Here is a 22,997-nt window from a genome sequence, read left to right on the forward strand (position 1 = left end):
CGCGCGGCGGGGGGGGGGGGGGACAACATCGACGCGGAGTTTTGCCCGCATGTCTCGGTTGGGCGTTTAGCCACCGATGGCCCGAGGACCGAGGCCCTAGGCTGGTATAGGAATAAGGAATACGTCGCTGACTTTGGAGCGGAGGCGTTGTGCAGAGCTTGTGCGGAGCTAGCAAGCAACAGATCAACAACAACCATGTCGCGGATCGCGATAATGACACCGGGCAGAGGACCATGTCGACGTCCGAGAGCGCAGTCGACCTCGAGGCAGAGAAAAGGAGAGGCAGGCTACGACGGGGAACGGCGGGACGGCCGCGAGAAAGAGCTGGGCTCTCGAGGTGGGGAAGACAGGGGGGGGTTCAGGTTGCAGCGCAGGAAACCCTTCCAGCCGGGCTTTGACAAGCAATTGGCTGCAACCCCTCAAAACCCACCCACACCATCATCACTCAAAAATCTCCCTGGGGCAGGTGCGGCCACCCACACAACCGGTGATTGCTGGGAAGCACTTGAGGAAGGCACGGCAGCTGCTGCCGTGTTGCGCTCCTACTCCTCCTGCTGCTGCTGCTGCTGCTGCTGCTAAATTGCTGCTAAATTGCTGCTTCTGCAGTCCCGCCAACTTTAAAGCTTAATTGTCCTCTCAGGGCCAAGACCGCCTTTTGGCTGCCTGAGCCAATCACGGCGCCCAAATCTCAGCGCGACGGCGACTGCTTTCCGACTTTCTCTTTGGGGCTGCACGACATGACAAGCCTTCGAGTCTTTTTGAACCACACACACACAACCCAAACAAAGACACCAAAGTCCAGACCATGTGGCGTTGGTTGTCCGAGAACGCTCCGTCGTCGCTTTCGGGATCCCCATCTTCTCCTTTCTTTCTTTGCTTCTTCGTCCTTCTTCTCACGCCCCCCTCCCTCCCCAAGCCCACTCATCCTAAACCAGCCACTAGCGACTAGCGCCCATAGCAGCAGCTAAGCGGTCCACCCCTCCTTCCTGCCTCCCGTCCTCCCGCTCCGCGAGCTTAAAACTTCCGTTTTGGGACATCCCATCCCTTGCGCCATGTGATGATGCAATCCAAGCATTATGCAGGAAAGGATGGGTCGTGGACACAGAAACACGACTTATACAGGAGAAACTAGGGATTTGATAACCTGGGAGGGGGGGCTTGGATTAGCGATTAGTAGTGGTGCCCGTGAGTGGTTGCCGCCTCTCTCCGGCTTTAGCCTTGGCGCTTCCTTGAATGCCACCACACGTTCCCCGGAACCAACCGAAGGACGTTGCAGCGTTCATGAGGAGGAGGAGGGGGTGGCCTCGCTTATCTTATCTGTGCTCTCGCCTAGGTTTCTCGGTGACTGAAACTATTTCACATATCCCGTCCTCGAACGAGAGGACGGCAGCGTGGGCTGGTATCTCAGGGGGCGTTATCCACCCGAGTTTTTTTTCTTTTTTTTCGCAGTTGCCTGAGAAAAGCGAGATTGCCTCTGCAAAATCTCCTCCGAATCATCCCTTTTTCTCTCTCTTTTCCTCACCGGAAGCCCACTCGCGAAAAAAGCCACGTTTTAGGTGTCACATCTGTGGCGTCGTGTATTTGGGGGCCAAGCATGCATACCCAATTGGAAAGTTCACCGAACCCCTAAAGGTGCCTACCATTAGGTGAATAGCAACGAAATATTGATTGACCCCATCAAACGGCCCAAGGCAGCAGGCAAACAAGACGCGGCCAAAAATAGTAGAAGCTTGACCACAAATGATCCTAGTCCCCACCAGTCATCCAACAAGCCTAACGAAACGGAACAGGGGGGGGCAACCCGCCTTGATACCCGCCCCCAAAAACAAAGGGAGAAAAAAAAGGGGAGGGACAAGAAACCAGGCGTTTGGAAACCATCCCCCATGTGAAGATCCATGTCTTGTCCTAAACACAAAATCGCTGCCTGGGGCTTCGCCCACCTCTCCTCGGGGGCGTTTACAAATCCCCCATTTCGAGAAAACACCCAAAGCAGGTAGCTTGACGGGGTGGGGGAGATATCCATCGGCACAGCCGCCGCGCCGTTGGGCTGGGTCGTCTAGACGTACGGGCTGCAGGGCTCAATATAGCCCCATCATGGACTAAACTAGCCTTGCATTGCATACGGCACCCATCTAGTAACTATCTGGGTGCCTATCTGGGTACGGTACTGACTAGGTAGTCTATATCCTGCAGAGTGGAGTGGTGTGGGACATGACAGCCACGCCAGTGCTTCGGCATCCCAGCCGAGGAAGCGGCATGGACCTTCATCGAGGGGTCCTTCTTTGCTGTACCGACTTCTTGCTCCGGACCCCGTCCCGACGGCGCCAGGCGCCGCCATGTGTCGTGATGGCCGGGCTAGTAGACACACGCCCATCTAGGACGAGTGCTCGCCGCGGCGGGCATCCCCCCACGGCCTTCTGGTCTCCGGTAGCCCATGAGCATCTGACTGGCAGACACCCATCCAGTCACTTGCCTGCCGGGAGAGCGAGTTGCCTGCTGCTCCTGATTGACAGCAGATGGAGCAGCCCGCCCTCTTCGTAGCTGCCAACTGCGGGACCGACCGTGACCATGTGGAACCGGCCCCTCGCATTATCGAGTCCCGACCCCAGCATCGGCTCGAGTTTCCCAATGCCGTGGCCGCGCGCTGCGGCCCTCTTCCAACTTAACAGTCCATTTCATGGCCATTCGGCAATGGGAATGGGTATCTTGTTTCTGCCGCTCGCTGCCCATCCCTACCTGTCCAGCGCCCGTAACCCCGCCTTGGCCTGCCTGACCCCGTCGTCGAAGCCGATGCGCTCGCTTAGGGCGATGCACTCGTCGAACCGACGGCGCGCCCCGGCGGCGTCGCCGAGCATCTTGGCAATATCGCCGAGGTTGCATAGCGACACGGCACAGGCCTGGTCGCACTCTGGGGTGCGCTTGTCGCCGCTCGTCTCGGCGGCGAGGCGCCGCGCGTTGTCGGCCCAGTTGCCGGCGTGCTCTAGGTAGGTGGCCCTCGTCGCCGCCGCCGCCGTAGGCGCAGGGGCAGCCATCGCGGATTTGCTTGCGTCGCTGGTTTTAGCACCGCCATCGCCCAGCACAGCCCCCTTGTTACCACCGCTGCCGGCAGGCCCCGCACTCTCTGCCGGCCCAAGAGGATCCACCAATGGAGTGTGCAGAGGGTGCTGAACAAAGGATGCGGCGATGTTGTTCACTTTGCAGATCGATAATTAGTCAGTGATTGTGCTCGCAAGCAGCCCGCGGCTCGAGGCACCGCGAAACAACTTACTTATCACTGCGCTGTGGCAGGGATCCTGGCAGAGATGAAGCGCTTGCAGGAATGCGGGCACGGCAAGGTGAGCCTGGTCCTTGGATAAGAAACTGGTCCCGAGAGCTGCAGGTTCGGCTCCAAGTTAGTCAAACAAGAAAAAAAACGACCATCCCGGCGCATGTAACAAGGGGGTCCGGGACATACCCTCCAGAGCTCCGCCCATCTCCTCGGCGTTGAGCCACTCGCCCTCACCCTCCTTGACACCCTCGACGGACCGACGGCGCATCTCCCTCAGGCCAGCCTCGACGGCCCACACGAGGCTCTCGTGGGCCAGCTCGGGCTCGAGCACGTGCTGGTCCGAGTAGAGCTCGCCGAGCTTGACGCTGATGCCGATGGACCTGCGCAGGATCCTGTTGCGCTTGCCCCAGACCGTCTCCTTCTTTTGCCGAGGCGCAGCCGCCTCCTCCCCCTTCTTTCCCTCCTCCTGCCCCTCGGTCGCCGCAGGCATGACCACGGGCAGCTCCTTCATGCCCCGCTCCTCCGCCAGCGCGACCCAGCGCCTGCACTCGTCCAGCAGCGATGTCAGGGTGCGGATGGCGGCGTCGTAGCGCTCAATCTTCTCGAGCCAGGCGGCGACCTGGATGCGCACGCCCATGAACTCGTCAGAGAAGGGGTCGAGCCCGGCCTGGACGCAGCGCTCAATGGCCTCGCGGTAGTATTTGAGCGCGAGCTTGGGGTCGGGCGCGTAGTTGCTGTAGTAGAGCGCGCGCCGCATCGCGTCGGCCACGGGCGCCGGCAGCGTCGTGAACTGCTCCGAGTAGAAGTAGGTGAAGTAGATGCGCACCGTGTACGCCACGACGCCGGCCATGACGACGAGCCTGCAAAGACGCAATAGAGATGACGGTTAGGATCAGGACGTAAAGGAGGCGCCTTTTTTTTTCCCCTCCCAGGCCGGGCACGAGGAGTTCTAGAAACTCACGATATCAACGCCAGCCCCATCTCCCCAGGGTGCTGCCGGAAGATGGCGCGAAAGTTCTCGCCGCGGACGGCGCGCGAGAGGCTCCCCAGGCTGTCCCTGAATAGGCGGCGCAGGACCTCGCCAAACGTCGGGCGGCGCGGCGGCGGCGGCCCCTTGTTCTTCCCGGCGTGCTGCGCTCCTCCGGTGGCAGCAGTGGGCCGCTGGCTCGTCGTCGACCCCCATCTGCGCTGCCCACCTAGGCTGTGGTATCGGTATCCGGACTGCTGCTGCTGCTGCTGCTGCTGCTGCTGCTGCTGCTGCGGCTGTTGTTGCGGCGTGAGGCAGAACCGCACGAGAGGGGCGGCTCGACCACGGCCCGGCAGGCCCGACGTGATGGCGCGCGCTGCCGGAGTGGTGCAGCGCATGGCGCGTATGCTGTGTAGTCTCGTCGAGGCGGACATGGCTGAACCTCAGCTGGCGGGGGTTTACATTGCTCTCGCTGGTTTCCGGTGGCAGAGCTGGGCGGTCGACCAATTCGTTGTTTGGTCGTCTCCGAACGGGTTGGAAGCTGGTGATGTTTTTGTTCCTATTCCTCCTTTTCCATGTGCCCCCTGCCTGAAGCTGTGAGGGGCCAATCGAAGCAAGCTGCGTGCGGGTGACGACAGAAAAAAAGCTGGAGGTGGGGTCCCCCCCAATGGTTCCGTGGCCCGAGCTCCAATCCACATGGAGCGAGCTCCGAGGCCTGGCGGGGACGAGTATCACGGAACGCTGGGGAAGCGAGGCACCTTCCTCGTAGAACCATTTACGCCATCTGTCTCACGTCGCTCCGTTGCTCTTGCCAGAACCTGAGAAACACAAAACAGCCCTCTACCCCCGACGAGCTCTATATATAGGGTACAGGGTCGAATCCTGCGCTTCCATCTTCCCGCCTGCGGTTTCCCGTCGTCCTCAATCAACCAACAAACCACCCTATCCCCGCTTCCCCGCCCACAGCTCCAACCAAAAGCAGCCACAATGACGGGCGGCAAGTTCGAGCCCAAGAAGCCAGTCGAGCTGGATCCCCCCAAACTAGACGTCAAGATTTCCAAGGACGATCTCGCCAAGGCCATCGGTAACTGCCTCTGCTTTCATGTCTTCTTTTCGTGATTACAGCATGGGGCCACTAACATCGCCTATCTATCCAAAGGCCTCGAGGACGGAACGTGCTATGTTGGCATAAAGGTGAGATGATATCAGCCACCGCCCCGATCCTCGTTCACCGGCCTGCTAAACAAAACAATCACCACCTCCCAGGGACTGGTCTATGACGTCACGGGCAACAGGGCCTACCAACCCGGGGGCGCTTACCATGGTATGGTACCTCCATTGCACTTTTCCCGCTATCTCTCAGCCGCCAGTCATCCTCTCCCCCAAAGGAGCCTACTAACACCCAGACAAGTCTTCGCCGGCAAGGACGCATCCCGCGCCCTCGCCAAGTCGTCCACCCAGGCCGAGGACGTCAGCCCCGAGTGGAAGGACCTGGACGAGAAGGAGCAGGGCGTGCTGAATGACTGGATCACCTTCTTCAGCAAGAGGTACAACGTCGTCGGCGTCATCGACGGCGCCGACAACCTGGCCGAGGAGACCGTCCCCAAGGAGTAGGGGTAGAAGAAGCCCACGCCCATCACTGTTGATAGTCTCTTAGAAACCCGACCACAATGCAACGCCACAACGCGCGCCTTCAGATGCTCTTTCATGAATGTCACACGCATGCACTCCAACACTTTGGAGTGGCCCGGCTTGCCTATGGGACGGACATGGCTTCGTTTCTATTCATATCACCCTATGTCTGATTTTGTTTCTCCCTCGTCAGCATCCCCGCGCCCCGTGTCTTCGCCCCTTGGAATCACGTCTGATAACGTTCCGTTCGCAATCCATCCACCAACAAACAATCCAAGTTAGCCGAGGTCCGAGCTCGCCGTGGACCCTTGATTCTCCTCCCCTTGGCCCAACTCCCATAGCCAAGGCCTTCCTCCTCACCGCCAGAAGCTTGTGTTGACATCCCCACTTTCTTTGCTTGTCGTTGCCGTGATTAATTTTACTAGAGCCCTTATGATGCGGGCCGAGGAGAGAGCTGTAGTAGACGAGGACGGAAAATAGGGGCTGAGAAGCATGGCCACCAAAGGGAATGCGAGTCAGACCAACAGCCGATGACCGCCCAAGAAGGTACTAAAAGGATGTAGAGATGTAAAAAAGGAGAAAAACACAAAAGGTGCCGCCGATAATGATGAAAAACAAGTATACCGCTCCATAATCCCTGATTTTTTCCGAGAAACCTTGCCTCGCACCCCCAAAAAGGACAACCGAGACAAACGAGTGCACGCCCGGGTGGTGAGAAAAGTAGAAAACAAACCAAACTGTATGCCCACAACAGCGGAGAAAGCGACGTATGCCCCCAAGGTTCCCCGAGGGCCAGTTAAACATGGGGTTTCAAACGTGTATGCTAAACGCCCCATCTACCAAACAAAATACAGATGACACGCCTCTCGTGACAGAAAGGTTGGGCCTCTGTGAACACAGGTCCTGCTTTTTCCCTATGTTGTGTTATCGGTGGAGGCGTCGGAAAGGAGAGATATCCGGTGTGGACCTCGGTGATCATCGCCATCTAGACCGACGGCGTGGCGCCTATATGGGAGAGCGTGGCCTCAGGCTAGGGATGCGGACACGGATCCGATCAAGAGCGATAGTTGCAAGTATATACTATACTAGCCGGCAGGCTCGATCGGTCACGTCGCAACTGCCCCAGGAAGAACGTGGCCGCCTGTAGCTGACCCATTCATGTGTTCTGCGGGTTTGGCGGATCCGTTGGTCTGGATGTCAGGATCCGGGGTCTGTGGCTGCGTCTCTGGGACGATGAGCGGCGGCTCGGGGACAATGGATGGCGAGTTCGGCGGCGATGGCTTCTTCTCTGGCGTTGTCTTGCGCGTCAGGGATGCCGTTTCGGGTTCCTCGGGTATCGTGGCGAACTTCTTCAAAACTTGCTTGAGTGCAGGGCGGCGGATGGGCTTGGCCAAGAACTCGTTCATGCCAGACTCCAGACAGTCCTTGACGTTGCTCTCCTCGGAGAAGGCCGTCAGCGCCACAATGGGAGCCGAGTAGCCCATTTTTCGGATGAGCCGCGTGCTCTGAAGACCGTCCAGGTTGGGCATCTGAATATCCATAAAGATCAAGTCAAAGAAGAGGTTCTTCTCCATGTTGGACTTGACCACCTCGAGCGCCTCCTGCCCATCCGTCGCGACCGTTACGTCCGACACGTGCTCGAGCCTGAGCATCTTGCTCACGACCTCGATGTTGGTCGAGTTGTCGTCGGCAACAAGTACTCGCAGGTTGCTGCCCTTTTCTGCCACGGCCTTGGCGATCTTACGATCAAGTTCCGCCGCCTGTTCCTCCTTGCTCGGCGTCCGGCCCTGTGTCGGCGAGAAGAAGGGGTGACTAAGCCCAACCAGACGCGGCTTGTTATCCAGCACAGATGCGTGCTTCCCATCCGTGGTTGGCTTTGTGTGGGCCTGTCTGGAAGTATCCAGGTCTACAGAGCCGACGCTGGGTGGTCTCGACTTGATGCTACTAGATGCGGTGCTAGACGCCCTTTGATGACAGAGGGTTGAGTCAGTATCGTCATCCCTGCGTTTTGCCATTTCAATGATATCCATCAGCCTCCCGAGATTTCGACTTGACAAAAAGAGACGAGAGCCATACCTGTCTTTGACGTATCGGAGCGGAATCCGCATTGTGAACACCGAGCCCACACCCATGGTACTTCGCAGAGTTATGTTGCCGCCCATCAGTGTGGCGAGCTGTTGGCAGATACTAAGGCCGAGACCAGTGCCGCCAAACTTCTTGCTCAAACCCAGATCTCCCTGGACGAAGGGCTCAAACACGCGCACCCGCAGGTGTTCCGGAATGCCCGGGCCCGAATCCTCGACCTCGAACTCGAACAGGAACGACTTGGCGTTGGGCGGCGGCGGCGTTGGCGATCGCTCCCTAACTTGCACCATCGGCCCGCTGTGCCCTTTAGGCTCCATCGGGTTGATGGCCAGGGCGGTGCCCTGCTGCGACGTGGGCGGCGCGACGGCCGTCTTGGAGCTTGTCGAATGTGCCGACGAGGAGCCCATCCTATGTCGCGTCCGGCCGGCGCGGGCGGAGCCCGACCGGGAAAAGGACGATGTCCTACTAGTGTCGTCGTTGGCGTTGTCGATCTCCTCCAAGCACCTGATCCTCAGGTCCACCTTTCCGCCCGCAGGCGTAAACTTCAAGCTGTTGCTAACCAGGTTGATGATGACCTGCAGGATCCGTTGCTGGTCGCCCCAGAGGCACATGTCCTTGAGCCGGCCAGTGCCCATGGGGCCCAGGGCCGGAAGTCTCGTCTCCATACTGCGGCGCTCGGGGCCCGTCCCCTCCAGAGCGTCCCCACCGGTGAATTCGACGGTGAAATGCGTCCCACTCTCGCGCACCTGCTTATCGAAAATCGCGAGGAGCTGTTGACGTATGTCTCCTAGACGAAATTCTTTCTCCTCTAACCCTATCCGGTGGCCAATTTGGTTTTTGGAGAAACTCAAGAGATCCTCGAGCAGATGGAGTAGCAAATCGCCAGACTTATATAACGTCTTAAGTGATTGCTTGATCCGAGAGACGTCCGTTTCTTCCATACAGACAGCGCACATTCCCATGATGCCGTTGAGGGGCGTCTTGAGCTCGTGCGATATGTTCGCTATGAAGAGTGTTTTACTCTCATTGGCGGCCTCGGCAGCCTTCTTGCTGATCTCGAGCTCCCTGGTCCTCTCGGCCACCTTGTCGTCGAGCGACGTATACTGCTTATACAATTCGTCCGTCATCTCGTTGAACGTTTCCGTCAGCTCCGTCAGTTCGTCTGTGATGTAGTGCTTGCGGTCTGTGACCTTGCCGGGAATCTTGAAGACACGCCGCTGAGACGAGCTCCCGTCCTGGTCCTGGTTCCGCTGACGATTCCTCCTTGCTCTGGTCTTGCGCAGTATTGCCCCCACCCAGCCCTTTTCCGACAGCGAGGATAGAACGCCGGACCCAGGCGTCTCGCTGTTGCCGCCGCCAGGGTAGTCGTCGTCGTATCCCGGAGGCGCAATGGACTTTTCGGTGGCCACCTTGAGATCCCGGATGGGTCTCACGCCGACGTGGGCGCAGGGGAAGATGATGAGCGTCATGAGCCCGGCCGTGCCGAACACGCAGCCCAGCAGAATGTTCCTGAGCGTCGTGATGGCAGCCAGGGCCTCGCCTCTCTCCTGCTCCACAACAACAACCCACTGGACAAACGGCGAGTTGGGGCGGGCGGTACCGACGGACACGCTCAGGCCTTGCTCGTTGGTGGTCCACAAATTCGCCTGGGCATTGTTGATGGATTTATTCTGAACGCTCGTCAGGCTGGTGGCGACTGCTGGAAAGTCGGCGAGCGCAAAGGCCTCGTCGTAGCCGCCAGACTCAAAGTTATGGTTCGAATGGCGGTCGGCTGTGCCGTTGGCGGCGCGGGGCGGGAGTATGAACTGAACCTCGGTGCTGGAGACGAAACGGGTTCTATTAGGAACCGTAAAGGTCGAGTTGCTAGGCGGATCCGTCGCGTTAAAACGGTTCGACTGGGAATGAGGACCGATAATCAACGTCATTCCGGTGCGGCCGAGCCCCTCGGGCGAGTTGCGGATCTGAAGCAGTGTCGAGGCTGAGGCGAGCAGGGTCATGTAACCTATAACGAGGCTGTTCCCGTTGGCCCTAACTGGGACTGTGAGCGACACAATGGCATAGGTCTCGTTTACTATCAGAGGCCCAAGAAAAAGCCCGCTCGTCAACCTAAGGTCCGAAAAGGCGTTGGCATAGAAGACGTTGGTGTCGGGTGAGATGTTACTTGGCTGCCCCGTGTCTGTGTATGTGATGTTTGGGTAGAGGACGGCAGGGTAGCCCCCGGGGACGTCGCTCAGGATGGCGTTTGTGCCATTAGCGTTCTTGAAAGGGAGCGAGATGTTGTGGAACATCTTGGAGGTGACGCTGATCAGGCCCTCGGCAGTGCCGCTAGAGTTGCGCGAGTAGATGCGCGCCTGCAGCAGGTCGGGAGAGCCGGGCTGGTTCAGCGCCGTCTGGATGTCGTCGTTAGCGGCGTCCCATTGATCCGTGGTGTTAGTTCCGTCGTAGAAGCTCGTTATGGCCTTTTGGATTAGGACTCGGGTGGCGATGGTCTGGCAGGTGGTTTGGAGAAGGTCGATCTCGGCGGCGATGCGCGCCGCCTTGAGCGAGGCCGTCAGGCCCAGGGCATTCTGCTGGACCCCGGTGACGAAGTCGTTAACGTAGATCCAGACCGGAATCGACACGACGGCCAGTGCCACCAGCGTTGCCAGGACCACCAGCAGCGCGAGCTGCTCCCGGATTGCTATCCGCATGGCGCCAGGCTATAAGAGCGAGTCTGACGGTGGCGTCTTCACTGCATGCATGTCTCTGCGGCCGGCGGACAGCAACAAACTCCAGCGGATGGGCAGTTGGAGAGGCAAGGGCGTGGTCGCCGCTGGAGTAGCCGTCGGGGACTGTGTCGCGGCCGCGGTTGTCGTCGTCGACGGTAGTGAGCTACCGAGGTCGACGGGGAGGTCGGGAGGTAGGCAGGGCGAGGCCGACGGGACTGAGGGTTGAAGATGGAAGGAACGCGGGTGGAGACGTGCAGCAGCGAGGCGGTAGAAAATACAGGCCTCCTACGCGGCGACTGAATGATCCGTGCCCGTGGAGACGGGACTTGGCGGAGCGGGGAGTCGACCCGCAGGCGGTGACCAGCAATACATGCAACAACCGGCCGAGGAGGGCGTGAAGATGGGGACGGGTGGATGACAATTGTCGACGTAGGAGGACGGACGGTGTAGGTCGGTGAGAGTGCCAGGGCCGGCGAAGCGAGAGATGGATACAGGTTATGGATGCTTGTGTGTACGTGTGTGGAGAAGATAGGTGGCTGTTCGTAGTGTTTTTTTTTTCTCTCTCTCTCTTTTTCCAAAGGGCACGGCCGAGAGTCGGCAGCGTCGGAGCGCGCACCTCGCCTTCTTCCACCAAGCCTTTTCGTATTATGGGCGCGGCGGAGATGTGCGAGGGCTGAGAAATTTCCTGGGAATTGATTGATGCTGCTTAGAACAGAGGCGCGCCCACCCGATGGCTGGCCAGGAATCCCGGTCGTCTGGGGCGTGCGGTGGAGACGCGGTTGATAATGAGCGCACGCATCAATGACAAACAAGAAACGGCCCTTCCCTCTCAGCGCTGTCCCGTCCTGGGAACGTGGATCGAGTCGAGTCGGGGAAAGCGATACCGGCAGGTCTGGCAGGGCGCAGGGTACAAAAGGAAGAGACGGCAACGACGGCGACGACGATGACGATAGCAAGGCGTGTGCGCACAGAACAGGAAGGATATGAGCGTCCAATGCCCGCCAGCAGTCTAGACTAGGAGACCCCCGAGGATCGTCGATCGGGAAGGCCAGAAAGGCCAATGGCTCGCAGCCAGGGCGGCCGGGCACTAGCACAAGGCAGTGGAAGGCACATGGTCGCCCAGCGCCAAGGAATGGGGTGGCGGCCACGGTCTCACGCAGCTGCCAGCGCCAACCCGACGGGGGAAAGGTCTAGACCGCGGCTGCCCTTTTTGGCCTGGAATCCTGCCCTTGGGGCGCGATTTCCAGACACGCAGCACACAGTCAGACAAGACAGCCAGGGAGACAACAACCAGACAGCGGAACACAGAGCAGGAAGGCAGCCGCAGAAAAAAACTCCGCCCACGTGCAAGACAAGGACAGCCCAGGACAGCAACAAGCACCGCGCGTGCATCTCACCCAAGCAGCTAATGGTTTCCACCTTTGCAGGGTCCGTTCCCGGAAATGCAGGCACTGTGGATGCGTTTTTCTACAATCCACGTCTTGTCCGGTTTTTTCTACAGTGGTACCCTCTCGTCCGCCGCCGCGGTTGCCAAGAATGCCCCCATGAATCGCACTCAGACAGCGCAAACTGCCGCGGAGCTTTTTGATCAAACGTGGGCAGCCGTCTCCACCGCCATGGAGAACCCGCCCCTCGTCCCCTGAACCAGGCCACAAGCGGTGCTCGAATCTTCACAGTCCGCGCCGACAAAAAAGCTGCGCCGTCTCCTCCTCGCCCACCGTCACCACCACCGCCAAGGTCCCCTAAGATTCCCCAAGCAGTCTTGCATTCTGTTAGTCAGTGCCACTATGCCGACGTGCCATTTATCCACAGAAAGAAACCCACAGTGGAGAGAGTAGGAGAACACGAACAAGGCGGACCCCTTGGCACTTCAACACAGATGAAGGAAGGGTAATAAAATAAAAAAAAACTGTTGTCAAGCTGTCGGCTCCTCGATTTTCGATCGGGGATTAACGGCAATCTGATTGATCGTCGTCGAGGTCCCTTCTTGCCTTCCGGTCCGTCCCTGCATGAATTATGGAAACAACTATCAAAAAACAAAGTCTTGGCATCAAAGCCTCAGTTTATCTGAACTAAGCATGACCCCTCGTCGGAGTGGAACATGAGAGCGCCTCTTGGATGCCCACGAACACGACACAAGCGTGACAAGGCAGAATAATAAACAGTTTCAGTTTTGGAGGTGACTAAAAATCAAGTGGCGCGGCCACCTCTGGTCTCTCTCGGCACACACAAGTACGCACGCCTCCTCCCATGGATCCCGCGGCGCCGGGCGGCCATGATGCCGGGCTCAGACGAGCCCCTGTGACCGGACAGCCGCCTCCCCCGCCGCGAGCTGTTTAGTGGGGGGAGGGGTGGGCGTCCACCAGCAAAACCCACCCATGACGCGAGCCCACGCCGGCACAGCGCACCAGCCAAGCCGGCAGAGACAGCGTCTCCTCTTGCGTGCATGTGCAGCGGATGACCGATTTTTTTTTTTAAAAAAAAAACACCGATATCATAAGACAAAAAAAAAAGAATGGTGCCGTCTCAAAGAAGACTAGACTGCAAGCTCTCCATCAACCTTTCCGCCGCGAGGAACCATCAGTCAAGTAGTTTCAGGCCGGGCCGGCATGGATACGGATATGGGCACGGAAGAGAGAAAAAAGAGGGAAAAAACAAACGAACGGAATCTCGGCATGGCACATCCCTTTCTTTGTGTTGCGCTTTTTTTTTCCCCACCGCTCCTGAGCCACACATCCAGCCTGTACGTTACTGCGTTCCGGTCTCGGTGGAATAACAAGCATTGTGGCTGCCCGCCCAACACGCCCCGCGGCCGTAGCCGTTTTTTTCCTTTCTTTTATTTCTTTTATTGTCCTACGACGCTCGCCCTAGAGCAGAAGACGTTGCGCATTCCAATCGAACAACACCAAAACCGAGGTTCGGGGCGTCGGAGCGTCCGGCAGGGCTGTTTGGGTGGTGAAGCAGGAACGAGTCGTCCAAACGGCTTCGTTTCTCGTGGCAACAGACAACAAGAGTCCGAGGGGGCAGAGTGATGATGACATTTGGCTGTGCTGTCAATAAACCTCCAACGCCAATGACGACGGGGTTCGCCCCTTCCCCTCCGAGCCCCAACACCACACCCTAGCTGGCGCATCCCGTTCAGCCCATGCAACAGCCCTGGTGCAGGCGTGCAGATTCTGGCACAACTGGCACACGTTTCGTTTGTCTTGAGAGAACCATGCTGCTCACTTTATCCGTATTTCCCGTATTTCCCGTATTCGAGCCAGGGCTGCGCTAAAACCGCACTGGAACTCTTCACGACGACACATATAGTGAAAAATCGGGATGGGAAAAAAATGAAACATGGCTTTCTTTCTTTCTCTTCTTCTTTCTTTCAGTCCCGCTAGATCCCACACTCCACGCACAAGGTCTGTCTCTTCCCCTATCAATCAGGGTTGTTCATGAAAACAAAACTGCCTGGCATCATACAACCAATCAAAAGACAAAGGACAAAAGAAAGGAGAAAGCCCCTCCCATTGCCCATCCGGTGCCGGCGAGGGGTTGTAAACGATAAAGCACCTGACTTCATCAAACAAATGAAAAAAAGGGGGTGGGAGGACGAAAAACGAAAAACGAAAAAAAAAAAAGGCAAGAGGAAGAGGAAAGTAATGTAAAGCTGGGAATACTGTGGAAATTAAGCTGTTGAACATGAAGAATGGGAAACCATCGTCTGAAAACTGGGCTTATGAGCAGAGTCTCGAGAAACAGGATGAGGGGCACGACTCAAAGGGAGTGGAAAGGAAAAAAAGACGGGCGGATGGGAAAACAAGACGTCGGAAGCAGATATCGAGGAGGCACATCGCCACCGCGATCCCAAACCCGTCGATCCCCTCATCCTGTCTGGTCTCTCTGTGCTCTCAAAGTCCATTGCACAACCGTCGCAGATATATCACAACCGGCGCCACACTTTGCTCCCTTCCATCCCTCCTTACCCAGTCGTCTCTGCAAGTGTACATGGTCTTGGATTGTATATATGGGGTTGAAAATCAGACGATAGAAGCATCAAGGGGAGCACACTTTCGAATTATTTAATTATGCCCTTCCCGGCTCCCGCCCAAGAGCGCCTGCCTTAGGCGCTCTGCGGCATGCTGGACTCTTTAGCTTCGAATGGAAACTGCCTCGAACGCGCACTTTCAACCTTTTGCAACCCGAGCTTTTCCAGCCCGGATACTCCGCTGTCGTTCTCGTCAAACACGATACCGAGGCCGCCGCCGATTGCGTCGGGGTTCTTGGTGATGCCGTTCTTTGTGCTGCTCTCGTCGTCGCCCTCGCCCGTCCCGGTGCTCATCATACTCCCCACCTCGGACAGCTTTTCGTCCAGGTTCATGAGGGCCGGGGGGCGGTGCCTCATCTTCTGCGCCTTGGATAGTGATATGGTCTTTTGCTGGTACGTGGTCGTTATCGGCTGCATGTCGTCGCGGTCGATGGTCGCCTTCATCAGCGCCGCCATCCAGAGTCTGCCCTGCTTCACGTTGGGCACGGCAAAGTAGTGCACCATGGGCTTCGTAAAGTTGACGGCACGTGACAGGCCGGCGCGTGGCGGTACCAGCTTGAAGATGAATATTGTGTCGGCCTCCTCCGTAACGTCGCGCTCGGCGTCGGTCGCCGCAAGCGTCTGCATTTGGCTGCCCGCCGGTATCGTTGGCGTGGTCGACGCGCCCGTCAGCGTGGCGTGCAGGCCCGTTAACCTTTCGTTGTCGGCCGGCAGCACGCGGTGGAAGGAAATGTCGATCAGGCCCTTCTCCTGATCGTCGTCCTCGGAGTAGTAATACGCCAACCGCCTCCCCTTGAGGACAAACAACCTCGGCTTCCACGTCGTCATCAGGTTGGAGCTCTTCTTCTTCATCCACCCACTATAGTCGGCGCCGGCCATGGCCTCGCGCGGGGTCACCTTGGCGAGACCTTTAAGGTATGCGCTGGTGTCCTTCTTGCCCTTCCTCTTGGGCATTCGCGCCGGCGGGGCCGTCGTTGTCGTGCTGGGGCTCTTTGCGCTGGGCGAGTCCAGGTCGAAGCTCGGGCCGACCGACGGCGTGCTGGATCCGGTCCTTGCCGGGGAGTGGATGGGAGAGTCCTTGGACGGCGAGTCGATGGGCGAGGCGACCTTGGAGCGTTCGTGGCCCGTCACCGCGTCCGAGATGGCTCTCAGCCCGAAGCCGCCATTCTTGAGCCCCGGCTTGGACAACCAGTCGACATGGATGCCTTGCTTTGGTGCTACTGCTGGTGAGTTGGGGGTGATTGGCGATGCGCGGGCTCCGTCTCTTGGCGTATTCCCGTCCAGTTTCGTTACTGTTGGCGGGGGCGCGTCCTTGAGGGGGAGGGTGGGTCGGATCGAGGAGTCGGTGGTGTTGGTGGACGCGGTCCGGCGGTGGGGTGTGGTGGCCATTCCGTAGTATTTCTGAGCGGCAGGTGAGACGGGCTGGTCGCGGGTGGAGTCGATGCTGCCGAAAGCGCGAGAGTGCCGTGTGAGCGCCGTGGCGCTGCGCACCCTCTGCTCGTCGGCGTAGCTGTTGCCCTTGGATCCTGTGCGGGAATGAGCCGTCACGCTGTCTCGCTTCTTGAGCACGTTGCGCTTCCGGCCGTCGACGTCGGTGGAGGAAAAGTAGCCGCGGTCGAGGTCAAGCGAGTCCTTGTCGTTGGAAACGGCCAGGAAATCCTGGGGGAAGCCGGCAGACGAGAGAGGGCGCGGGCCCGTGGTGTGAGCGCCCGAGTTGGAGGCCGAGGTTGCACTGCCTAAAGTCCAGTTACGGTCGAAAGAGGGTTGCTTCCGATGCGAGGTAACGGCGTCGGGCTGCGGGAGGGTGCTACCAAGAGGCAGTCTGGGAGTGGCGGTGGGGGTGTGGATGGTGGTGCCCGTGATGCGGAAGTCGGTGGAGGAAGAGTGGCGGCGGGAGTGGTGCAGGTCACGGACGGATGCAGCCGACGGCCGCTGCTCGTGGTGCGGTCTTGAGGAGGGCGAGGCGGGCGAGACAGGTGACACGGGCTCGAATTGCGTTTGCGTGACGGAGCGCCGTTTGCTTCCCTGCACCAGTGACGCCGAGTGGCTGTCTATGGCCGGCAGCCGTGGTGGGCCCGTGCTCGTCAGCGTGTTTGTCCTGCTCCTGCTCCTGCTGCCCCTGCCGCCGTCCATGGACCCAACGTCACTTCCGTGGGTGTGCGTGGTCCTGCGGGCCCCCAGCCCGTTGACCTCGTCATGCAGCGCCTTGATCTTTTGCCACGTCTTAAGCCGCCGCCCCACCGAGCCCAGGTCAAAGGCCTTGATAAAGATGGACGTCTGGTCCATTTCGAGCAGCACCTCGCCCGTGATCTCCTGGTCCCTAAACACCTCGCAGTGGTGCTTCTCGACGCCTGCCGTGAAGAGGTACTCGGCAACGTTGTCAGCCGACCAGGCCTGGACCTCTGGGCGCGTGTGCATATTTTCCTCCTCCTCGTCCGTCTCCTCGCCCTGGATGTACGACATGCGGTGGTCCAGGTGTGAGCTGTACTCGCTGCCCGAGTCGTTGTGGCCATTGTTGGGCGTCGATCGCAACGTCTCGGTAATGTGCTCGTCTATCACGTTTAGGGTCTCGTTGAGCACATAGCTGTCGGTTTGGCCCGACGCCATGCGGGGGGTTTCGGGCTTCATGCCCGATGAGGCCAGTGAGGGCAGGCTCTTGTTGCTATTTGAGAAGGTGGGGATTGCCGGCGAGGAAGATGTCGGGCTGGGGCCTTTCAGGGAGCCGAATGACAGGGAAGGGGTCGAGACTGGCTTCGGGGCGATGGAGGGTGATGAGGTGGCCTTCGGGGTCGGCGCGGTCGTAATGGTCTTGGGCACATCGGCAGCTGTTGCCGGGGTCGTCGGACTGGGATCGGGCCTGGAGGACTCTGTCGGCGGGGTCGGGACGGGCTTGAAGAGATTTGCTGGAGGCTTGGGACTCGTCATGGGCGCGTTGGGCGCACCCCTCGGAGCGGGGCGGGTGTAGACTGGACGCCGGTACACTTCCCGTTAGCGCCTGCGGTCATAGTGACGCGAGGCCAGGGGTAAACGGCGCATCGGACGAAAAGAGGCCAGGCCAGCAGCAGACGGATGTCGTAGGCAAGGAATGCGTTGGCAACTCACCCTCGGGGAAGAGCCCACTGTTCCCGGATACCAGATGCTTGCCTAGGAACCAGCCATCGCCGAACTCGTCGTCCCTTTCGATCAATTCAACGCGGTCGCCCTTGGTCAGGCTCAGCTCGTCTGAACTCCGCGCTTGGAAGTCGTCTGCGAAACAAGTGGTCGTCAGCAGCTGAGCGGCATGGGCATACGTGGAGGAGGCGTGTGGCGTTTTGTTTGGGCACGAAAGCTGCAGCCGACCATCACAGGTGCATAGGCAGGCAGGTAGGTAGCCAACTGGGCCTCGAAAAGGGGGGGAGTTGAACGACAAGGGAGGACGGCAGCTAGGGAGACCTGAAGTCGTGGCGGCGCGGGAGGGAGAGAGGGTAGGCGACTAGCATCCATCTCGAGGGGCGCCATAACTAGGGCATGTGGGCGGCTCGTTGCGCTCCATTCGGGCGGGTTTTCACAGGCTCCTCCTCCTGTCCACACAGCAGCAGAAACTCACGGATTACAAGCAAGATGTCGCCGACGCCGGGTCGCGCAGAGGCGGCCTGGGGCTCCGTGGTCCCTCGCGCGGCCATTGTTGCTGTCGACTGGTGGCAAGCCGTCGTCGGTCGGGCGGTTGGGGTTCGGAGGGCAGGCTTTCGGGTTCACAGGAGAAGTGGGAGCAGGACCTGGCAGGCAGGAGATGGGGACGGCTGGTGGACGCTGGACGCTGGGCTTTGAGGGTCGTGCAAGGGCGGTACGTGGGACGGGGCCAGCCAGGGTGGAGCTGTCAATAAGCCGTTGGCGCCCGTGAGTGGTGGGCACGAGATTTTGCCCAGCCGCAAAGGGAAGGCCGGCGGCCCCCACTCGTTCAAGTGCAAGCCTGGAGGACGAAGCCCCGACGCAGAAGAGTCCGGGCCCGGGGCGCAGTGCGACGGCGGCCCTGGGATGGAGGCACGGTCTGAGGATGGACTCGGCGAGGTGGGATGGTGGGATCTCCAGTCTTTCTCTTTCTCACACTCTCTTTCTTCGCCCGGGGAACGCCGCTCGAGTGAGTCGCGAATGCGGGATGGAGGGAGGCTGCAGCTGAGGTTCAGGCGGCGGGGCTAAGGCCGTGTTTTGTTGACGGTCGCATTGAGCTGTGGCTCTCTACCGTGACGACTCTGCTCGGGTGGATTTTTTTTGTCAGCGCGGGCGAAGGCCTGGCGCGCACATGGAGGCCCTGTCGTCGGCTCCAGCGGCCCTACTTCGACTTACCTGCGAGTTCAGCACCTCCTCAGCCCATCACACGGGAGCCAGCCATGGATCCAGTAAAGATTTTCGGCTGGGCGCTGCGGCAGGCGGCAGAAGGGGAGCGCGCTACGAGAAGGAGAGAAAAAAAAAGGATGGAGAGGAAGATTACAGGCACGGTTTCCTTGGCCGCCGGTGCAGAAAATAGCAAGGGTGCGGCTGGGGACATGGCACCCGGGCTGTGCCATTCAATCAATTGCAATGTTTCCCTTCGTTCTTTAGGCTTTGGTGCTTACCACATCCACGACCCTGATCTGATATCCGCCGCCACCAGTGCGACAGCCTGCCGAGTCCATTACCGCCTCAGCCGTCAGCGGAGAAACACGGCAAACCCAAACAAGGGCTGGGCCCTTGGGCGTTTCCACTGGTCGCCAGGACGGTCTGCTCCGTAAAACGAGGGGAACATGAGTTCTTGGCACAAATATTCCGTGAAATTCGAATGGCGGCTCTGTGTCCTGCTCCCGGACCGCGACGAACATGTTGGTCAGGGCGAGTCTGTCCTCTGGTGTCGTGGTGCGGCACGAACGGGTAATCTTTCGATGACAAGGATACTTGGCCACAACACCAGATGGACACCGGATCGCCTACGACATACGTGCAATAGCAAATAATGAGCAGGCTGATGGCTTGGCTCCGCAGCGTCAGCGGCGCAGGTCGGATGTGATGCGCTGTGCTGCAAGGAACTCCAACCAGGTCCGTAGCCCTCAGCCACTTTTTGTCGTGAAGAAAACATAGGTTGCAGGGGGGTTAGTGCGGTTGGTGCGTCCTTTGCCGGTAGTCCAACCGCCGTCTTTCCACCTTCCCCAAGTCCCAGCTCTGTGCAACCCCCGCGTGCCGTTGCAACGCCCGGCCTACCTGATGGGACATGTAGGTACCACCAATAGCATCGAATGGCGGGCGTGGGTGCCCGATATGCGCTGGCATGCGACGACTGCCCCTGCATCCATGGCATTGACGAGCCTCGGAGGAAAAGAAAAGGGCATGGATGGATGGAGAGAGGCACATTCGCTTGGATGACGGCCGGGGATGAGGGCGCGTCTGGCAGGGTCGCCTACATCGAGCCCCAATCACGCCCAACGTTATCCTCGCATTTGCCGCTGACGCTGGCGGCGGATCTGGACCCAGCGGGGGGACTCGGCGCATCACGCACCAGAAAAGTCCCACCCAGGACCAATGCACCGCGGAGGTTCATGCGGAACAGGACAGTCGAGGCTGGCCTCGAGCAGGTAATGATTACAGGTCTCCAGGATATTGAACGTTACGAGGGCCAGTAGGAATGCTCTGTGGGTCGTAACATTTAATATCCTGGAGACCTATACGAGTATTCGAGCCATGACGAGGGCGAGCGTCAACGATGCGCGCGGGTGAGGAGCCTAATAAAACGGCGTCAACATCACGGCCTCTTTCGTCGGTGGCGAAGAGGGCGCAGATATGCAGTGCAGCAAAGATGGCGAGACCCCAAAATTAGGACGCTGGGACGGCACTTCCCCTGCAACCTTCCAGTACTTCCCGTCTGGAGCAAAGAAACACAGTTGAAATGCAAGGAAGCATTCAGTTAAATGGATTTGACCAACGTAAACTGTCGACGTGGAAGACGTTGAATACCAAGAGTTTTTGGTGTTGGCTCCCCAGAAATTCCCTAGGCTGACTTCCACAGCGCTTGCTTAGGTCTGTCCCGTCCATACCTCGGCAATTCCCACCTGCTCCACCTCGGCTTCGCAGACGACACATGCGCGCTGTTTCGCCGCGATGGTGACTTGGCGCATCTTACAGCCTCGACTCTGATGAATGAAAAGTTGTTTATTTGGCAATTCAAAGCGGTCTCTGTGTCTGTCCGCCTTGTCCTGTCGTTTCTCTGCATCTTGTTTAGAATTGGGTTTTTGGCACTCGGGTTCAGAACGTGCAAGACTAAAGGCCCCAACAATAGCAACAATAACAACACAACGACACCAAAATACACAACCATGGAGGCCTACGCAGAGTTCACCCACTTCATCGTGACCTCGCCGTCGCCCTTTGTGGCGCACGTCGAGATCAACCGGCCCAACAAGCTCAACAGCTTCCACGAGGCCATGTGGCTGCAGCTCGGCGCGCTGTTCAACCGCCTCTCGGCCGATCCGGACGTGCGCGCCGTCGTGCTGTCGGGCGCCGGCAACCGCGCCTTCACGAGCGGCCTCGACGTCAAGGCCACCAGCGAGGGTTTGATCCCCCAAGAGGTCGTGGACCCGGCCCGCCAAGCCGTCAAGATGCGCCGCCACATTGCTGAGTTCCAGGCCTCCATCTCGGCCATTGAGAAGTGCGAGAAGCGTGAGTTTTTTTTTCCCCTTCTCTCTCTCTCTCTCTCTCTGTTCTTTATAAGCGAGAGTGTGAGAGGGAAGTCAATGACATTATGCTTAAAAAAAACAAAAAACAGCCGTCATCTGCGTCCTCCACGGCATCTGCTACGGCCTGGCCATCGACATATCCTGCTGCGCCGACATGCGCGTGTGCGCGTCCGACGCCCGCCTGGCCGTCAAGGAGGTCGACATCGGCATCGCGGCCGACATCGGCACGCTCAGCCGCCTGCCGCGCGTCGTCGGGAGCCTGTCGTGGGTCAAGGACGTGTGCCTGACGGCGCGCGTCTTCGGCCCGGACGAGGCCGAGGCCGTCGGCTTCGTCAGCCCCGGACAGCACCGCCACGCGACAAAGGCGGACGCCGTCGCCGCCGCGACGGGGCTCGCCGCCCTCGTGGCCGCCAAGAGCCCGGTCGCCGTCCAGGGCACCAAGGAGCTGCTCAACCACGCGCGGGACCATACCGTGGAAGACAGTGCGTTTTTCTTTTCCTTTCCGTATTCTTCCTCGCTCACTCCACTCGTATCGCCTTGTACGCGAAATACTAACATATATCTCTGCAGGTCTGAAATACACTCAGGTTTGGAACGCCGGGGCCCTGCAGACCGGTGATGTCAAGGCCGCCCTGCTGTCGGGGTTGCAGAAGAGGAAACCGACGTTTGAGAAGCTGTAGTGCATGACACCGCGGCAATTTCCAGTGATTTTTGTCTCGGCGCCAGGCGTGCATGTATGCTTGCTCACTTTTGCAGATTCCAATCTCAGCCAACAACAAATGTATTACAATCCATACTGCAGAGATGATTATTTCTTTTAGTTGTTAGACCACGGTTGTAACATTGCACAAAACAGAATGATGATGTTTCGTCCGCTGCCTGCTGTGTACCATCTCCTGATCTTGATGAGCCGGCTTATCCTGTTACGTACTCGCTGTCGTAGCGCCCACAAAGGCATTTCTCCTGATTATATCACTCCTCCAGAAGAGATCGTCCCAGGGAAAGTCTGGTGGACTGATTGTAGGGGCCACGCGCCCACCTAGTCACCCGGATGTCATGTTGTGCCATGTCTCACATCCACCGAGCAGCACATCGTCACTAACGGTACTCCTCCGCACCTTTGCCCTTTCTCTTCCTGGCGTCGCCGACCTCGACGTGGGCAAATTTCTGCAGGGTTAGATGGCAGCCGGTCAGCACATACATAAATCACCCAGACAGAGGCAGTATTGCAGTAGAAAAAAAAACGTACAACGTCTAGTTGAGCCTTGAGGTAGTCCACCATGTTCTCCTTGATGACGAGGTGCTCGTCGTCAATGTCCTCGACGATGATGTCGTTGCGCTTCTTGTCGATCTCCACGATGCCCGACTTGATCAGCGGGTCGCACTCGATGAGCACACCTGGGCGGGCGTCGTCAGTTTGAGCGGCTTGCTGGGTGAGAAGGAGATGCGCTGTGTTGGACGTACCAAAGATTGCGCGAGGCATGGCCGCGTAGCTGAGGGCCCGGCACGAGTCCCCTTGAGAAAGATGGAGTGTGTGATTCCCTAGTATTATAGAAAGTTGTATCTATTCGGGTCTGCCGTTCTGAAAAAAGGGTGATGCGTCGTGGTGATGTTTGAGGCGCTG

The 22,997-nt window shown here is 58.8% G+C and overlaps 10 protein-coding genes across 10 annotated transcripts; 4 read left to right on the forward strand and 6 right to left on the reverse strand.

Moving 5' to 3' along the window:
- Positions 1-441: 441 nt before the first annotated feature.
- On the reverse strand, positions 442-925 carry GGTG_07048 (hypothetical protein; the record flags this gene model as incomplete). Its single annotated transcript, XM_009224872.1, has 2 exons — positions 442-600; positions 776-925. 2 exons carry the CDS (start codon positions 923-925, stop codon positions 442-444), a joined length of 309 nt encoding a protein of 102 aa, XP_009223136.1.
- Positions 926-1,991: 1,066 nt separating this feature from the next.
- Positions 1,992-4,669, reverse strand: GGTG_07049 (hypothetical protein; the record flags this gene model as incomplete). Its single annotated transcript, XM_009224873.1, has 4 exons — positions 1,992-3,193; positions 3,269-3,373; positions 3,455-4,128; positions 4,230-4,669. The coding sequence occupies 4 exons, from the start codon at positions 4,667-4,669 to the stop codon at positions 2,733-2,735; spliced, it is 1,680 nt and encodes a 559-aa protein (XP_009223137.1). The 3' UTR covers positions 1,992-2,732.
- A 296-nt stretch (positions 4,670-4,965) lies between these two features.
- On the forward strand, positions 4,966-6,051 carry GGTG_07050 (hypothetical protein). The gene is made up of 4 exons (XM_009224874.1): positions 4,966-5,319; positions 5,395-5,429; positions 5,502-5,559; positions 5,647-6,051. The coding sequence occupies exons 1-4, from the start codon at positions 5,223-5,225 to the stop codon at positions 5,847-5,849; spliced, it is 393 nt and encodes a 130-aa protein (XP_009223138.1). The 5' UTR covers positions 4,966-5,222; the 3' UTR covers positions 5,850-6,051.
- A 285-nt stretch (positions 6,052-6,336) lies between these two features.
- On the reverse strand, positions 6,337-11,529 carry GGTG_07051 (osmosensing histidine protein kinase SLN1). The gene is made up of 2 exons (XM_009224875.1): positions 7,944-11,529; positions 6,337-7,832 (listed from the first exon to the last, which is right to left on the reverse strand). The coding sequence occupies exons 1-2, from the start codon at positions 10,640-10,642 to the stop codon at positions 6,974-6,976; spliced, it is 3,558 nt and encodes a 1,185-aa protein (XP_009223139.1). The 5' UTR covers positions 10,643-11,529; the 3' UTR covers positions 6,337-6,973.
- A 191-nt stretch (positions 11,530-11,720) lies between these two features.
- On the forward strand, positions 11,721-12,303 carry GGTG_07052 (hypothetical protein; the record flags this gene model as incomplete). Its single annotated transcript, XM_009224876.1, has 2 exons — positions 11,721-12,088; positions 12,162-12,303. 2 exons carry the CDS (start codon positions 11,721-11,723, stop codon positions 12,301-12,303), a joined length of 510 nt encoding a protein of 169 aa, XP_009223140.1.
- A 1,175-nt stretch (positions 12,304-13,478) lies between these two features.
- Positions 13,479-18,355, reverse strand: GGTG_07053 (hypothetical protein; the record flags this gene model as incomplete). The annotated part of the gene is made up of 3 exons (XM_009224877.1): positions 13,479-17,659; positions 17,796-17,939; positions 18,280-18,355. The coding sequence occupies 3 exons, from the start codon at positions 18,353-18,355 to the stop codon at positions 14,769-14,771; spliced, it is 3,111 nt and encodes a 1,036-aa protein (XP_009223141.1). The 3' UTR covers positions 13,479-14,768.
- A 69-nt stretch (positions 18,356-18,424) lies between these two features.
- Positions 18,425-19,645, reverse strand: GGTG_07054 (hypothetical protein; the record flags this gene model as incomplete). Its single annotated transcript, XM_009224878.1, has 2 exons — positions 19,286-19,645; positions 18,425-18,865 (listed from the first exon to the last, which is right to left on the reverse strand). Exons 1-2 carry the CDS (start codon positions 19,526-19,528, stop codon positions 18,425-18,427), a joined length of 684 nt encoding a protein of 227 aa, XP_009223142.1. The 5' UTR covers positions 19,529-19,645.
- Positions 19,646-19,939: 294 nt separating this feature from the next.
- Positions 19,940-20,323, forward strand: GGTG_07055 (hypothetical protein; the record flags this gene model as incomplete). The annotated part of the gene is made up of 1 exon (XM_009224879.1): positions 19,940-20,323. The coding sequence occupies one exon, from the start codon at positions 19,940-19,942 to the stop codon at positions 20,321-20,323; it is 384 nt and encodes a 127-aa protein (XP_009223143.1).
- A 252-nt stretch (positions 20,324-20,575) lies between these two features.
- GGTG_07056 (Delta(3,5)-Delta(2,4)-dienoyl-CoA isomerase) lies at positions 20,576-22,251 on the forward strand. The gene is made up of 3 exons (XM_009224880.1): positions 20,576-21,356; positions 21,463-21,855; positions 21,944-22,251. The coding sequence occupies exons 1-3, from the start codon at positions 20,834-20,836 to the stop codon at positions 22,051-22,053; spliced, it is 1,026 nt and encodes a 341-aa protein (XP_009223144.1). The 5' UTR covers positions 20,576-20,833; the 3' UTR covers positions 22,054-22,251.
- A 220-nt stretch (positions 22,252-22,471) lies between these two features.
- Positions 22,472-22,856, reverse strand: GGTG_07057 (hypothetical protein; the record flags this gene model as incomplete). Its single annotated transcript, XM_009224881.1, has 3 exons — positions 22,472-22,540; positions 22,623-22,771; positions 22,838-22,856. 3 exons carry the CDS (start codon positions 22,854-22,856, stop codon positions 22,472-22,474), a joined length of 237 nt encoding a protein of 78 aa, XP_009223145.1.
- Positions 22,857-22,997: the final 141 nt, after the last annotated feature.

This window comes from Gaeumannomyces tritici (genome assembly GCF_000145635.1).
Source record: "Gaeumannomyces tritici R3-111a-1 unplaced genomic scaffold supercont2.3, whole genome shotgun sequence".
Classification (NCBI taxonomy): domain Eukaryota; kingdom Fungi; phylum Ascomycota; class Sordariomycetes; order Magnaporthales; family Magnaporthaceae; genus Gaeumannomyces; species Gaeumannomyces tritici.